This window comes from Cygnus olor, chromosome 3, assembly GCF_009769625.2.
Source record: "Cygnus olor isolate bCygOlo1 chromosome 3, bCygOlo1.pri.v2, whole genome shotgun sequence".
In the NCBI taxonomy this organism is placed as follows: Eukaryota; Metazoa; Chordata; class Aves; order Anseriformes; family Anatidae; genus Cygnus; species Cygnus olor.
Genome location: NC_049171.1, coordinates 65,479,297 through 65,493,530, shown reverse-complemented (window position 1 = coordinate 65,493,530; position 14,234 = coordinate 65,479,297). Strand labels below are relative to the sequence as shown.

The 14,234-nt window shown below is 39.6% G+C and overlaps 1 protein-coding gene across 8 annotated transcripts in view; it reads left to right on the top strand.

Annotated features, from left to right (window-relative positions):
• Positions 1–14,010, top strand: part of ARID1B (AT-rich interaction domain 1B) — a 325,904-nt gene extending 311,894 nt beyond the window's left edge. For 5 of the 8 annotated variants that reach the window (XM_040553591.1, XM_040553588.1, XM_040553584.1 and 2 more), the window contains 6 exons: positions 959–1,109; positions 2,114–2,230; positions 3,824–3,920; positions 7,148–7,937; positions 8,808–8,938; positions 10,931–14,010. In XM_040553591.1, coding sequence (XP_040409525.1) covers positions 959–1,109; positions 2,114–2,230; positions 3,824–3,920; positions 7,148–7,937; positions 8,808–8,938; positions 10,931–12,640 — 2,996 coding nt within the window. In that variant the 3' untranslated portion in view covers positions 12,641–14,010. The remainder of the gene's footprint in view (positions 1–958; positions 1,110–2,113; positions 2,231–3,823; positions 3,921–7,147; positions 7,938–8,807; positions 8,939–10,930) is intronic. The other 3 variants (XM_040553589.1, XM_040553585.1, XM_040553586.1) reach the window with 1 other exon arrangement.
• The last annotated feature ends 224 nt before the right edge of the window (positions 14,011–14,234 follow it).

The following is a 14,234-nucleotide window of genomic DNA, read 5'->3' as shown; positions in this document are numbered from 1 at the left end:
CTTTTGGGCACTTAACCTACAGGTGTTTTTGCAGATACTATAAAATGTGCTTAAAATGAATCAGTCTTGTATACCTTGTATATAGGAAAGTGGGAGGAAGGAACACAAGTAGGGCTCACAATGGCTGCAAATAGAGTAAATAGAGGAGGTGAAATTAAGAAGTGGAAACAGAAAGAGAGCAAAGGGGAGACATAGGAAGAAAAGGTCCATAAATCAAGCGAAGGATACGGAATGGAATGGAATGGAATGGAATGGAATGGAATGGTTGAAAGGGACATACAAAGATTGAGTCCAACTGCCTGATATGTGATGAACTGGAGAGATAAGTTAAAATAGATAGTTAGCCTGATGTGATCTTTTAAACCTTTCCTTTAAATCCTTTTGCCTGGACTGCAGAGACTAGCACAATGTGGTTGGAGTCAGGGGAAGGTCTTCTCTGTCTTGGATTCATTTTAGTTGTTATATCCATCTGAGATTAAGTGGGCTTATTCCTTCAGTAAGCAAGTTCTGATATATGTAGGTATATAAGTGCTTTATGAGAAAAAGAAGAACCTAATCCCTACAGCTTTGTAATTCAAACTATGAGACTTGCTTTCATCTGTTTGTAGGGTTCATGTTTGCGTTCATATTTAGCATTGTTTGGGGTGAAAAGAGCAAGAGCAAGTTCATCTTCAGCTATAAAGACCACAGGGAAGAAGCTGCCTTGGTGCCTGTTGAGTTCAGTTCGATATGATGAGATTACTTTCTTCGTTTGCAGCTCCTATATAATATTATAACCATCATCTTGGTAGTGGTGCTGCTTCATGTGTTTTGATCAGGCCCTGGAGAGCTTGTCAGACACCAGCTAATTCTCCTTGGCAGTGTTAGGGATCTGAACATTATTTTAAAATATATCATTTAATAAAAAGATATCTTCAAACATCCAGAATAATATATTTAATTTCCTTTACTGTTTCAGTGCCTGGAAGCAATGAGCCTTTCATGACCCCTGGACAAATGCCCAACAGTGGAATACAGGATATGTATAACCAGAGTCCATCTGGAGCGATGTCCAACATGAGCATGAGCCAGCGACAGCAGTTCTCTTATGGAAGTGGCTATGATAGGAGGTGAGTTAATCTTCAGGAGAAAGGAAAGCACATTAGTGAAAACAATCATCTCCCCTTCTCATTTTCCCATCTCACCTTGCAGAGAACATAGCGGCCTATATTTCTTACAGCATCTTACTAAATCACTGGGAGTTAAACCGTTGGTAGTGACAGTGTCTAGCTGTTTACAGAAATTAATAAAGAGGAATTGTTACACTTCAGAATTCACTCGAGCTGCAGCAGATCAGCAAATGGGTGTGTTTGACAGCTGCCTTCAGCTGGCTGCTGTGCTGGGCTGTGATGCTGTAAATTAGCACTTGAGTTAGTCTTCTTGCCATGTTTTCACGTAAACAGTTGTTGGTGGGCTTTTTTTGAAAAACAAAACGCACAGCCTAACTGTGTTTGGTTTGCGGTCTGTTAGTGGATTGTCTTTGGAAATTCTGGAGTCTGCTGTCTGAGCTGTAGGGGCACTGGTCTTTCAGTGTGTCCATCAGGACCCTCGTAAGTTTGCCTTTCAGTGAAGTAAGCAAGAATAAATTTGGTTCTCTTTCGTTTATGCTGGGAAGGCCTTTGGAAAAAATAATAATAAAGAAAAAAAACAGTAAAATCACTGATGAATGAGCATTGTTACATAGCAAGCAGAGAGGTTTGAGACTGTTTGGATTTTATTAAGCATTCCAGTAGGTTTTGCAGCTCTGGCTATACTCCCACTTATACTCTCATTAGATTGTGTACTTTAGCTTCCTTTTTTGTTTCCTGGTGGTAGCCAAAGTGATGCAGAGTTGGACTTTTAAGTGTAACAGTGAAGTTGAGTTTTCACTCATAGTTTGAAGTAGTAAGTGTGTAGACTAACACAACTGTCATGTTCAACAGGTCATATTGCTGGGGAGTCAGTGAGATTAAAGTTTCCAGCGGAAGGTGATAAGTCCAGCAAATGTTTTCTTTAAGGGGTGTGTTTTGTTTTCTTGGCAATTTTGGAGAATAAGTGCTTTTTACAGAATGAGGTTTCCTTTGTCATTTTTTAGGTCGGATCATGGGCTGGGTCCTGAAGGCAGTATGGGACCACCTGGTCAAAGCAACATGGTGCCTTCAAACAGTGACCCAAGCATGTACTCTCCTAATCGTTACCCTGGCCAGCAAAGGTGAACACTGATTTCTCTGTTTGTAATATCTGCAATAACCAGCTAATGAGTGCTAGCAGCCTCTGTGGGAGCACATAGAATATGCGGCCTCTTGGTGTTGCTTATGCTTTGTCTGTTCTTATTTAGGCTTTTACCGTTGGTTCAGTTTCTTGGGGGTACAGAGGCTTGGGAGAATCAGTTGGCTTTGTGTAGCTATAGCATCATAGACGTTAGAAAAGGAGTATACATACTGCCTTGTGCATCTCCCTGCCAACACTGAACTGAACATATATTATAGCCCCAAGTTCTCCAGTGCAGCATTAAATGACACCAATTCTGAAGCTTCCACAGCTTCATTTGGATTGTGGTTATCCTGTGGCTAACAAAACTAACATTTAGAAAATGTTTCCTTATGTATATAATGTACATGTACCTTTGCGCATTTTTATCGTGTAGCACATAAAATCTTTGACAAGTGTAGACAGTTCCTATCAGGTATATTGTTCTTTTAACTGTCACTAGGTATTTTCTCTCCATCCACATGATAATTTTAGGAAATACTAAACAGCTATTGCTTTCACTCCGGTCAACGCACAAAAACTGTGAATTTTCTATGCTTTTGGAAAAGCCATGTCCCATGAGATCTTTTAATGTGTCAGGTTCCCCAGTCTTCTTTGTTTCTCTGACTCTCCGTGATATATTACTTCCATAATTATACTCAAATGGTAGCTATGTTCTTACTGGTAATGTGCAGAGTGGAATTACTGACATACTGGTCTGCAATACAGTGTTAATTTTTCAGTCTAAATACTTTCCAAGCACTTCATTTCAGCAAATTAAATTTCATTCAGATGTGCTAAAAATACTGCAGTTGCACTGCAGTGCCCCTCAGAGGTCATAAAGGGCCACAGGTAAGTTTCCAAGTGCAGCTCAATTCTGCCTCCTATGTGTATGCTTCATTTATGTAGCTTTAGTTAAAAATTAAATGAATCTTAGCAAAATCATAAAAGTACTGTTTTCACTCAGTGATAATGTGTTCAAATGTTACATATTGTAATATAATAATATTTGTACTAACTTTCTGTCACTATGGTCCAACTAAAATCACAATTTAGAATCACAGAATTTCACTTTAAATCAGCAGTTAGGTATTGATTATATACATAACCTACATACCTATATGTTAATTACATTCTTAATCCAGAAAATAGTCTTCATGGAGATCTACTCTTTAAACACAAGCATCTTGACTCGCAACGTCTGAGCTATACATCAAGTACTTGTCCTGCTACAGCTGGTTCCCAGTGTCACTGTAGCTACCTGTCTTACCTCTTTGCTGACCATACTCTGTTTCCGTTCCTGACAGCTACCCCTAAATCTGTCTGCTGCATCTTCATTGCTTCTCCTTCCTTCTATCTGCTTTACCTCCTTCCTTTGACTGCCAGCTCCAGCAGAGCTTACTACACTAGGCTCTGGACCATTCCACACTGTACCTTCACTGTGTTTCCAAAGGGCAAATATCTTCAACGTGCGAGATCATCAGAGCAATTTCCTTTTCCTGCTGGCTTGGAAATTCCATCAGCTCTAAGTGTTGATTTGAATGCTTCATTTTAGGCATGAACCATACGGGCAGCAGTATCCAGGACAAGGACCTCCCTCAGGACAGCCACCATATGGAGGACATCAACCTGGAATGTATCCACAGCAGCAGGTAGGAAAAGGGGAAACAGCTATATTCATAATATTTGTTTAATAAATGTCACCCCAAAGTTCTGTATACACTCAAAACATTGTTTATAGAATGTATGTCTTTTGGCACAAAGGAGCACTGTAGTTCTGGTCAGAATCACAGCCCATATGGATAAGCAGTGTATATGCAGCTATAGGAGAATATGTTCATAACACTGAAAGAGCATAAATTTTAACAGATGTTCTGTGGCTTTGGATGTGTGTCAAGTGAATGTCCCAAGTTAATAACCAGCAGACTGGGAAAGTATAACTCATAGGCTAGTAAAGTGATGCTGCCTCACTTTCAGAAACAAATAGGAAAGCTGCTTGACTGGCAGATTGAAGGGCCTCAAATTATGTCATGCAGCCAAGTGAACCCAACAGAAAACCGGAACAGAGTAAATCATGCAGTACTCGCAATTATTTTGAATGCTGCGCTGGGTCATGTGCATTACCTATCTTTAATATATATCAGATGGTATATTCCCTCTGTGTTCTCTAGTAATATGTTACCAATACATAAGAGGTGTTATTAGTGTTAAAAATAACCTAAACAGTTTGCACATTTCAGTCTCTCTGTGTAAGATCTTTGAAAATACAAGTGATACTAAAATTTAAGGTTTTTGTAAGATGCATCATTAGTACCTTGTGGGTGAAATCCCTTCTTGTAAGTCAATAGCAAAACTACACTGACTTCAACAAGGTCAGAGTTTCATCTTGCATGTTATAAGTTCCAGTTATACAGTAATCGAAATTAGCTTCCAAAGTAGAAAACATTTCCTTATAATACAATATCAGAATGTAAGCTTGTTTTCAGACAATTCCAAATAGTCCTTTTCAGTTTGGGATAGAGTTTTACTAGGAAATTTAGGAAAGAAAAAAGAAAAAGGAGCTCTTAGGCTACATTGTACCAAAAAGGTTTAAAATGTTCAGTTTCTTACCTATCTCTTTGGTTCAAACATCTCTAAAATAGCACAATCAAAAAAGTGATGTGTTGTTCTTTACAATGAGCATATACTAGCAGTCGAGATGATTTAATGGGGAAATTGCAAAGATGCATAACAGAAGTTTGTGATATTCCATGCTAACATAGGTAGGTTATATATTAACTACATGTTCATTTAAGCAAGAAGGCAGCTTAAATTTGTGTGTATGTATATATATATATTTGGTCCTGTCCCTAGTGCTGTTTATGTGCTTTGTGTAATGTCTCTTGAATGCAAAATGCATTCATTTAAGCGTGAATGCAAAAAAGCATTGAAGAATGAAGGGCAAGAATCCTGGCCTTGGCCCCTCCCAGAGGGGGCTCCCACTCCCGGAGGATTCCCCCCTTCCACTTAGCTAGGGATCAGGTTGCCCCTTCCTTATTCTATTTCCTAAGTTTCACTCTGTAGCATTCAAGAAGAATGTGAAAAATGGCCCTTTCAAAGCCTTATCTACAGCCTGAAGGCTGGGGAATGAGTAGGAAGGAGGTGCTTGGAGCATGAACCCCTGGGGCTAATGAAGCACTTTGAGCCAGTTTTTTCAATTCTTGTATGAATGCTCGGAGCCTGAGAGTTATTACACAGCAGGTGACCGGTGTTGGTGTCTTTTTGTCTGTTGCAAGATCTCACAATTCCACTTTCCCAGTGGAGAGAGGCACATTGTGTAGCCCCGGTCACCCCGCTGAACCTTTACACGGGAGGGGGAATTGAGGTGCATCACTGCCCTCAGCACTGGTTACCTTTAGGCATAAAGCAGTATGTACTTGCCACTGTGGTTGCCACTACATAGACAAGAGCACTGAACATCTTTTATAAAGGCACGTGCTTCATTCCCAAGTGTCTGCTTTAAGCATTCTGAATCACTGGTAAAACAAACACTTTCTCAGATGTGGCAACTACCAAGTCAGTTCTCAATGTATGAATTGGCCCAAAGTGTGGAATTTGCCACAGCAAGTAGCTTATGTAAGGCTGAAAAGGCTATTCTCAAATAGCCAGACAGCTCTATAGCAAGTTTAAAAAAAAAAAATACTTTCAAGCAATGTAGCAGTTGCATTTTTATGTGCACCAAAGCACCAAAGTTGGAAGATGAGTTTATGAATCCCAGAGCTGTTTTAACTGACCCATATTGAATACATACTGAATTTTATCTATATGTAGATATAGATACCAGGGGAGCCATAACTTTGAATTTAACATAGATCATATATTCAAAAATTGCCCGTTTAATTCAAATGCTGCATTCGGTGTGGTTTGAACTGTGCAACAAATTCCCAAAGGATTCAAGGACCCCCCAAAACTTTACCACTCTCCCCTCAAATTGCAACATCTTTTTTTTTTGTCCTGCTGTCTTAAATACAGACAAACTTGTATGATTTAAAAACAACTCGGCTCCCCCCACAGTGTAACAGCTTACCTCACACAACATTCCCCAGTTGAGAGGGTGAGAAACAAAGATGGAATAAACCATGGGTGGCAGCTGTTAGTTACATTGCTTCATTCATCACTGATCAGCAGTGTAAGAACCTGCATAAACTAGGGTAGAATGTTTGGATGTGACCGGTTTTTAAAATAATCTCACATTTAATTAAAAGTGCTTAGGATGATTTGGGAAGGAGGGCTGCTTGCCCAAGCAGGACCGTGTTCCCAGGAATTATGCAGAGTAACAAATGAAGGAGAATGTTTTCTCCTAATAGTACAGATATTGTGTGTAGTTTATGCTCTATCATAATCCAATGTTTCAACCTTACATGCTTGTGGCATATCCTGTTATTTTAAGAGTTCATTCAGTGCTTGTCCTTTGAAAAGATTAATTGAGTGGTTTTGATTTTTTTTGAAATTTGTCTTCTTAGCAGACTAAGCATAAAAAAGAGTGAAAATATCTTAGTTGGTGAGGACTGCTGCCTTTCTATGCATGTCTTAAATGGCCAATGGAATTTTATCTGACAGATAGGAAAGGAAGGGGAAAGGGGGAAAACAAGAGCAAGCATAAGAAAATTCAGCCCAAGGATAAGTTTCCTGTCAATATTAAGTTATAAATGCAGTACAACAGAGGCTTAAAAAGAAAGCCCTCGATCAAGCCTAACTATAGCACTGTGTGCCTGACTGGAATCAGCATGATCCTTCCGGAACGAGGAGCCTTCAGCTTTTTAAATGAGCTTCCAGACGATCTATTTGATTTTGTACGGAGTAAAAGTGACAAATCTTTCATTTTATTATTTTTTTTCAGAACTATAAGCGACACATGGATGGCATGTATGGGCCCCCAGCCAAGCGCCATGAAGGGGATATGTATAACATGCAGTATGGCAACCAGCAACAGGAAATGTATAACCAGTACAGCAATGCTTACACTGGGCCTGACAGGAGGCCCATGCAGGGACAGTATCCGTATCCATATAACAGGGAGAGGATGCAGGGCCCAGGGCAAATGCAGCAGCATGGAATACCTCCCCAGATGATTGGTGGCCACATGCAGTCGTCATCCTCCAGCGAAGGTCCTCAGCAGAACATGTGGCCAACACGAAACGATATGCCTTACCCTTACCAGAATAGGCAAGGTCCAGGAGGCCCTGCACAGGCCCCGCCGTATCCAGGGATGAATCGCACTGATGATATGATGGTACCTGACCAGAGGATAAACCACGAGAGTCAGTGGCCTTCTCATGTCAACCAACGTCAGCCTTCTTATATGTCATCCTCAGCCTCCATGCAGCCTATCACTAGACCTCCTCAGTCATCCTACCAGACGCCACCCTCTATGCCAAATCACATCTCTAGAGCTCCAAGTCCAGCATCCTTCCAGCGCTCTTTGGAAAACCGTATGTCTCCAAGCAAGTCTCCTTTCCTACCCTCCATGAAGATGCAAAAGGTTATACCCACAGTTCCGGTGTCACAGGTCACAGGACCTCCACCCCAACCACCACCAATTAGGCGAGAAATTACCTTCCCCCCAGGCTCTGTAGAAGCATCGCAACCAGTCTTAAAACCAAGACGAAAGATTACCTCAAAAGATATTGGTAAGCATCAAAACAAAAGCCAAATACCGAAACAGGTTGGGAAAAAGGGACTTTGATCTTTATTTTATTTTACATTTTAAGACTATTTTGGCAAACAGCTAACTTTGGTAACTATTATGTGATAATGTTCAATAAAAATGTAATAATACATGCATCAGGAGGATGATACTTAAAACTCGCCCCAGCAAATTTGACCTGAAAGGAAATCAGTTTTTAATATGGAGACGTGAGGTGTCAAAAAAAGCATATTTATATTAAAAATGAAGTTTGTCTCAGACTTCCAAAGGTTATGTGTTGAAAGTTCCATAGGCATGTCTGTTAAATCACCAGTGCAACATTTCTACATTCTTGTCCCATGGAAGCTCACAACAGAGCTAATGCTGTTCTGTTGCGTACTTACAGTGTCTACCTTCCTTGAGTGGCCCATTTTTTCATTCCATATTATTTGTCTTTTTTTTTTCTCCCCATATTCTTTCCCAAGTATCTACTTATCTTGAATTCCTGTTACATTTCGCACATTCAAGTTCTCATACTTCAAATTCCCATACTCCTGACAGAGTATTCTACTTGTGTTTATGGATTGTTTGCTTTGGTCAACTTCTCAAAAGTTTGTAAGATGATTTCATCTTCAGCAAAGTAGGAAGAATGGCCCTGTTAAGGTATTCTCCGGAATTAAGTCTAAGCAGCAGTTATAGAAAAACAGAATGAAGCTAAGTGGTGAAACCAGGGTTTTAAACAAGCAGTGTTTCGGTAACTATGTTTCATTTGTATTTTGCATCTTCAGAATGTCACAGCTTGTTCTTTCAAAACTCATTAACAGTCTGCGAGAATGCACTAATACTGTTTTATTTTTATCCTTTCTTTCTCCAGTAACTCCTGAGGCCTGGAGAGTGATGATGTCTCTTAAATCTGGTCTTTTGGCTGAAAGTACCTGGGCGCTAGACACTATTAATATTCTTCTGTATGATGACAGCACTGTCGCTACTTTCAACCTCTCTCAGGTAGGTGGGAAAGCAAAATACCTTTCAGCCTTCCAAGGAAAGCAAGCGCCAATACGATACATATAAAAAGCTGAAGTCTCTTAAAATTGATCATAATTAACATAAAACAGAATATTGCAAAAATTCCATTTGTGATTATTGGTAACAGTGAGCAACAAAACATGCTTGAGGGTGGAATAGGGGAAATAAGCTTAAAAGGGACGGTATCTCTTGTAGAAAGGGACACATAGGAATGTAAGAATTTTATCACTGGCAGAAGACTAATGTGTAAATTCACATTTGTTGTAGCTCAAGGACAATCCCAGAAAACAGCAGTCCTGTGTTTCCAAAAAAAGGCATTGCAGAACAATGTTAAATCTACTTGAGACTGCCTTTCAGTCACTATTGTCTGACTCAGTAGTCCCGTACTAGGCTGTAAGATTTTCTTAATCACATATTTTTTGTTTCATTTCTTCTTCCAGTAAATTAAGTTTTTACAGAAATTTCAGATTTATAAGATGATTTTAAGTCTAAAACCCACTGTTTGTCCACAGGACACAAGTAACATGCAATTTAACAGTGTATGCTTTTGCCTCACTACCTCCCAGCATTTTTCAGCCCTGCTCTACCCATTGGCCTGTTAGGTGGCGGTAATAGAGGGTATGCTGGTAATGCACATAATCTAAAATTTGTACAAATTAAATATTCAGTTTCTCTGCTCCATTCACTCCTTGGTTACTAATAGTGTAACTCATCATTTTTTAAATATAATGACCTTTTTTTTTTTTTTCAAATACAGACACAGATGGTACATTTCATCCCACCTAACTTTAGAACAAGGGATATCTATAGCATGATTCATCTCATCCTAAAGGAGAGATCTAAAATAGGTCAGATGAATCATACCCTAGAAATGGCCTCTAAAAGATCATGGACTATAAAAGGAATCTAGACAATTAGGTTAGGTGTGTAACTGTTGCAGGTGTTTGGAGTTAAGCGAGGTGAATCTCATCGGAATTCTCTCTGTTAGAGATTGTATTAATGCACCTTGTGCAAATTACACAGAATACCAGATTATTTTAGATTTTGGGGGGGTTACTTTTGCCTCAAACACAATTTCCAATGGCAGTCAGGACTCTTTATGATGACTGATAATCCCTGCAGTTCATAAGGATTTGTTTGTTCTTAATTCTTCGGGGGTTTTGGCAGTGGTTAGAGAATTCAGAATGGACAAAAGGATACATTTTGCTGAACACCTATTAGTCTACAATTAAAACAACATTTAGAAGGCAGACAATCAGGCTGAATATATCATAACAGTAAAGAATTTTTAATAATAAAGCCACTGAGGATAATTAGTACCAAGTCCAACTACTGCCTTTCCATGAGAAAATGATTACAAGTTAATAAAGAGGATTAAAGCTAAATGAAAATTGTTTCTGAAGGATGACTTACAGCACCAGGCTCCAATAACAATTTTAAAATACTGCCAGGCAAAAAGAGAACCATTCCAGTAGAGGTGGGATGTTAATCTAGGATGTTAGTTCCTTGAGCCCGAACTGCAGATTCCTACAGAGCAGTTGGTTTTAGAGGCTGAGAGGCAAAGAAGAATTGTCGACTTTAGGATTCGAATAAAAGTACAATTCAGAAAAGCAAAGTTTGTCTGAAACTTCAGTACTCTGAACAGACAATAAAGAATACTAGGCACTTCCCAGGGGACAGAACAGCTAGGCTAGGTGTCTACTGCAGCTTAAAGGAGGCGTATTGTACTTCTCATAGCTGTTACAGTTTAAGCAATTGGAGCCATGATAGTCTGACATTATATACTGATGGGACAGAAACTAAAAGAATTTCCTTTGATTAACTTCTGCCATACAGGGCCTAGCCACAAGTCCACAGCAGGAGGAGGAGAATATTCACAGATGTATGCTTTGGTGCTCCTAGTAAAATTCCATGCTGACAAAAATATTTATCTGTTTTTTGTTTGTTTGTTTGTTTTTCTTCTCCCCTTAGTTGTCTGGATTTCTAGAGCTTTTAGTAGAATATTTTAGAAAATGCCTGATTGACATTTTTGGAATCCTTATGGAATATGAAGTGGGAGATCCAGGTCACAAAGCACTTGATCAGAAAGCAGCCAAGAAAGATGATAGCCAGTCCTTGGCAGAGGATACTGGAAAAGAGGAGAACGATGAATGTATTGACTATTTTGATGAAGAGGAGGAGGAGGGGGATGATGAAAAGGTAGAAGAAGAAAAAAGCATTGTTTTTTCCACTCCTGGTGCCATTGCTGATCCAAGCGAGAGGCCAAAACAAGCCAGTAAATTTGACAAGCTGCCAATAAAGATTGTAAAGAAAAATAATCTATTTGTTGTTGACCGATCTGACAAACTTGGACGCGTTCAGGAATTTGATAGTGGACTTCTCCACTGGCAGCTTGGTGGTGGTGACACAACTGAGCATATCCAGACTCACTTTGAAAGCAAGATGGAGATTCCTCCACGCAGGAAAGCCCCTCCTCCCTTGAACTCTCCAAGCAAAAAGAAGGACCTCGAGGGGAAAGGTGAATCTGAGGAACAGCAAGAAAAAAGTATAACAGCAACCATTGACGATGTCCTCTCAGCCCGGCCAGGAGCATTGCCTGAAGACTCAAACTCTGGTTCCCAAACAGAGAGCAGTAAATTTCCCTTTGGGATCCATCAAGCCAAAAGCCACCGGAATATTAAACTGCTAGAGGATGAGCCAAGGAGCCGGGATGAGACTCCTCTATGCACCATAACTCACTGGCAAGACTCCTTGGCCAAACGCTGCATCTGTGTGTCAAATATCGTCCGTAGCTTGTCTTTTGTGCCTGGCAATGACACCGAAATGTCCAAACATCCAGGCTTGGTGCTGATCCTGGGAAAGTTGATCCTTCTTCACCATGAGCATCCAGAAAGAAAGCGAGCGCCGCAGACTTACGAGAAAGAGGAAGAGGAGGACAAAGGGGTGGCCTGCAGCAAGGATGAGTGGTGGTGGGACTGCCTCGAGGTCTTAAGGGATAATACATTGGTCACGTTAGCCAACATTTCTGGGCAGCTAGACTTGTCTGCTTACACAGAAAGCATCTGTTTGCCAATTTTGGATGGCTTGCTGCACTGGATGGTGTGCCCATCTGCGGAGGCACAGGATCCTTTTCCAACCGTGGGGCCCAACTCAGTTCTTTCGCCTCAGAGACTTGTGCTGGAGACCCTGTGTAAGCTCAGTATCCAGGACAATAATGTGGACCTTATCTTGGCCACCCCCCCATTCAGTCGTCAGGAGAAACTCTACGCTACTTTAGTTAGGTACGTTGGGGATCGCAAAAACCCGGTCTGCCGAGAAATGTCCATGGCGCTCTTATCGAACCTTGCCCAGGGGGACACATTAGCAGCAAGGGCAATAGCTGTGCAGAAGGGAAGCATCGGAAACTTGATAAGCTTCCTGGAGGATGGGGTCACCATGGCCCAGTACCAGCAGAGCCAGCATAACCTCATGCACATGCAGCCTCCGCCTCTGGAGCCACCTAGCGTAGACATGATGTGCAGGGCAGCCAAGGCCTTGCTGGCCATGGCTAGAGTGGACGAGAACCGCTCAGAGTTCCTTTTGCACGAGGGTCGTTTGCTGGATATCTCAATATCTGCTGTCCTGAACTCTCTGGTTGCATCTGTCATCTGTGATGTACTTTTTCAGATTGGGCAGTTATGACATAAGTGAGAAGCCAAGCATGTGTGAGTGGAGATTAGAGGGTCACATATAACTGGCTGTTTTCTGTTCTTGTTTATCCAATGTAGGAAGAAGGAAAAAAAAGAATCTTTGCTCCTCTGCCCCATTCACTATTTACCAATTGGGAATTAAAGAAATTATTAATTTGAACAGTTATGAAATTAATATTTGCTGTCTATGTGTATAAGTACATCTTTTTATTTTATTTTTTTTAACCAAAGTTGCTGTCTAGTACATTCAAAGGTCACACTTTTTTTTTTTTCCATAGATATCCTTTTCAATGTTCTTTTCCATGTTTGTATTGCATATTTTTTGGGAAGCGAACTAGTGACTTTTTAAAAAAAATGTTATGGCAAACCATTGTATGATGGAAAAAAATCTCACCACTTTGAAACGAAAAGGTGAAAATAACCAACATACCAAGTTCCTGTGTGTTTTATTTTTTCAAATAAGGAAAAAATAAAAAAAACTTGTATACCATCACCCAAAGCTCTGTGCAATAGAAGATTCTAGTGATGTAGGTGTAGGGGATCAAGGAGGGTGTCAGTCAGTAGTCAAAATACAAAACGATATGGGTTTCTCCTCAGGAGAAATGGTTACATTAGGCTAGGAGCAAAACAAAACAAAAAATTCAAGTTAAAAGATTTTTAAACAAAACCTGATGATAAACATCAATTGCTTCCTCACCAGAACTGTCTTGTCTACATCTGTTCTTTTTTTTTTTTTTTGACCTTCCACAATGACAGTTCTTCACGATTCCTTTAATCATTTTTTAAAATATTTTTTTATTGCCTAAGGGCCGTGATGTATATAGAAGTTGTACATTAAACATACCCTCATTTTTTTTTTTTAGTACAAAGTTTTTAGTTTCTTTTTCATGATGTGGTACCTACAAAGTGATAGTAGAATTATTTTTTCTTTCATTTGGGCCATATCTCCAAAAAATAATAAAATAAAAAAAAAGAAAAAAGAAAAAACCCAACACAGAAAACCAACAACTGAGGGTAATGTACAAGTTTCTGTATGTATAAAGTCATGCTCTATTTCGGGAGAGCAGCCGATCACAATTTGCTTTATAAATCAAGGTGTGGAAATGGTTACGTATGGATTGATTTAAGAAAATGGTTACCAGTCTACAGACAAAAAATATATACAGGAAAAAAAGGAAGAAACACAACTTCAAAGATTTTTCAGTGACAAGAATCTGCATTTGTATTTCAAGATAATGTAGTTAAAAAAGAAAAAACTTGATGTAAATTCCTCCTTTTCCTCTGGCTTAATGAATTTCATTTATTCAGTATAAAATCTTTATATGTTCCACATGTTAAGAATAAATGTACATTAAATCTTGTTAAGCACTGTGATGGGTGTTCTTGAATAATGTTCTAGTTGCAATGTGGGATATCGGAAAGCAGACTAATTGCAAGAAAGAGCAATAATGATTATTCTCTTTCCCCTCCTTTATTATTATGACCTTCAGAAATATTACTCTGCTGTTCAAGTATTCTAGCAACTTGCTCTCGTTTTAGAAAAAGCTTCTCAAATCACAGAGAAGTGTTTCTAATTATTATTTATA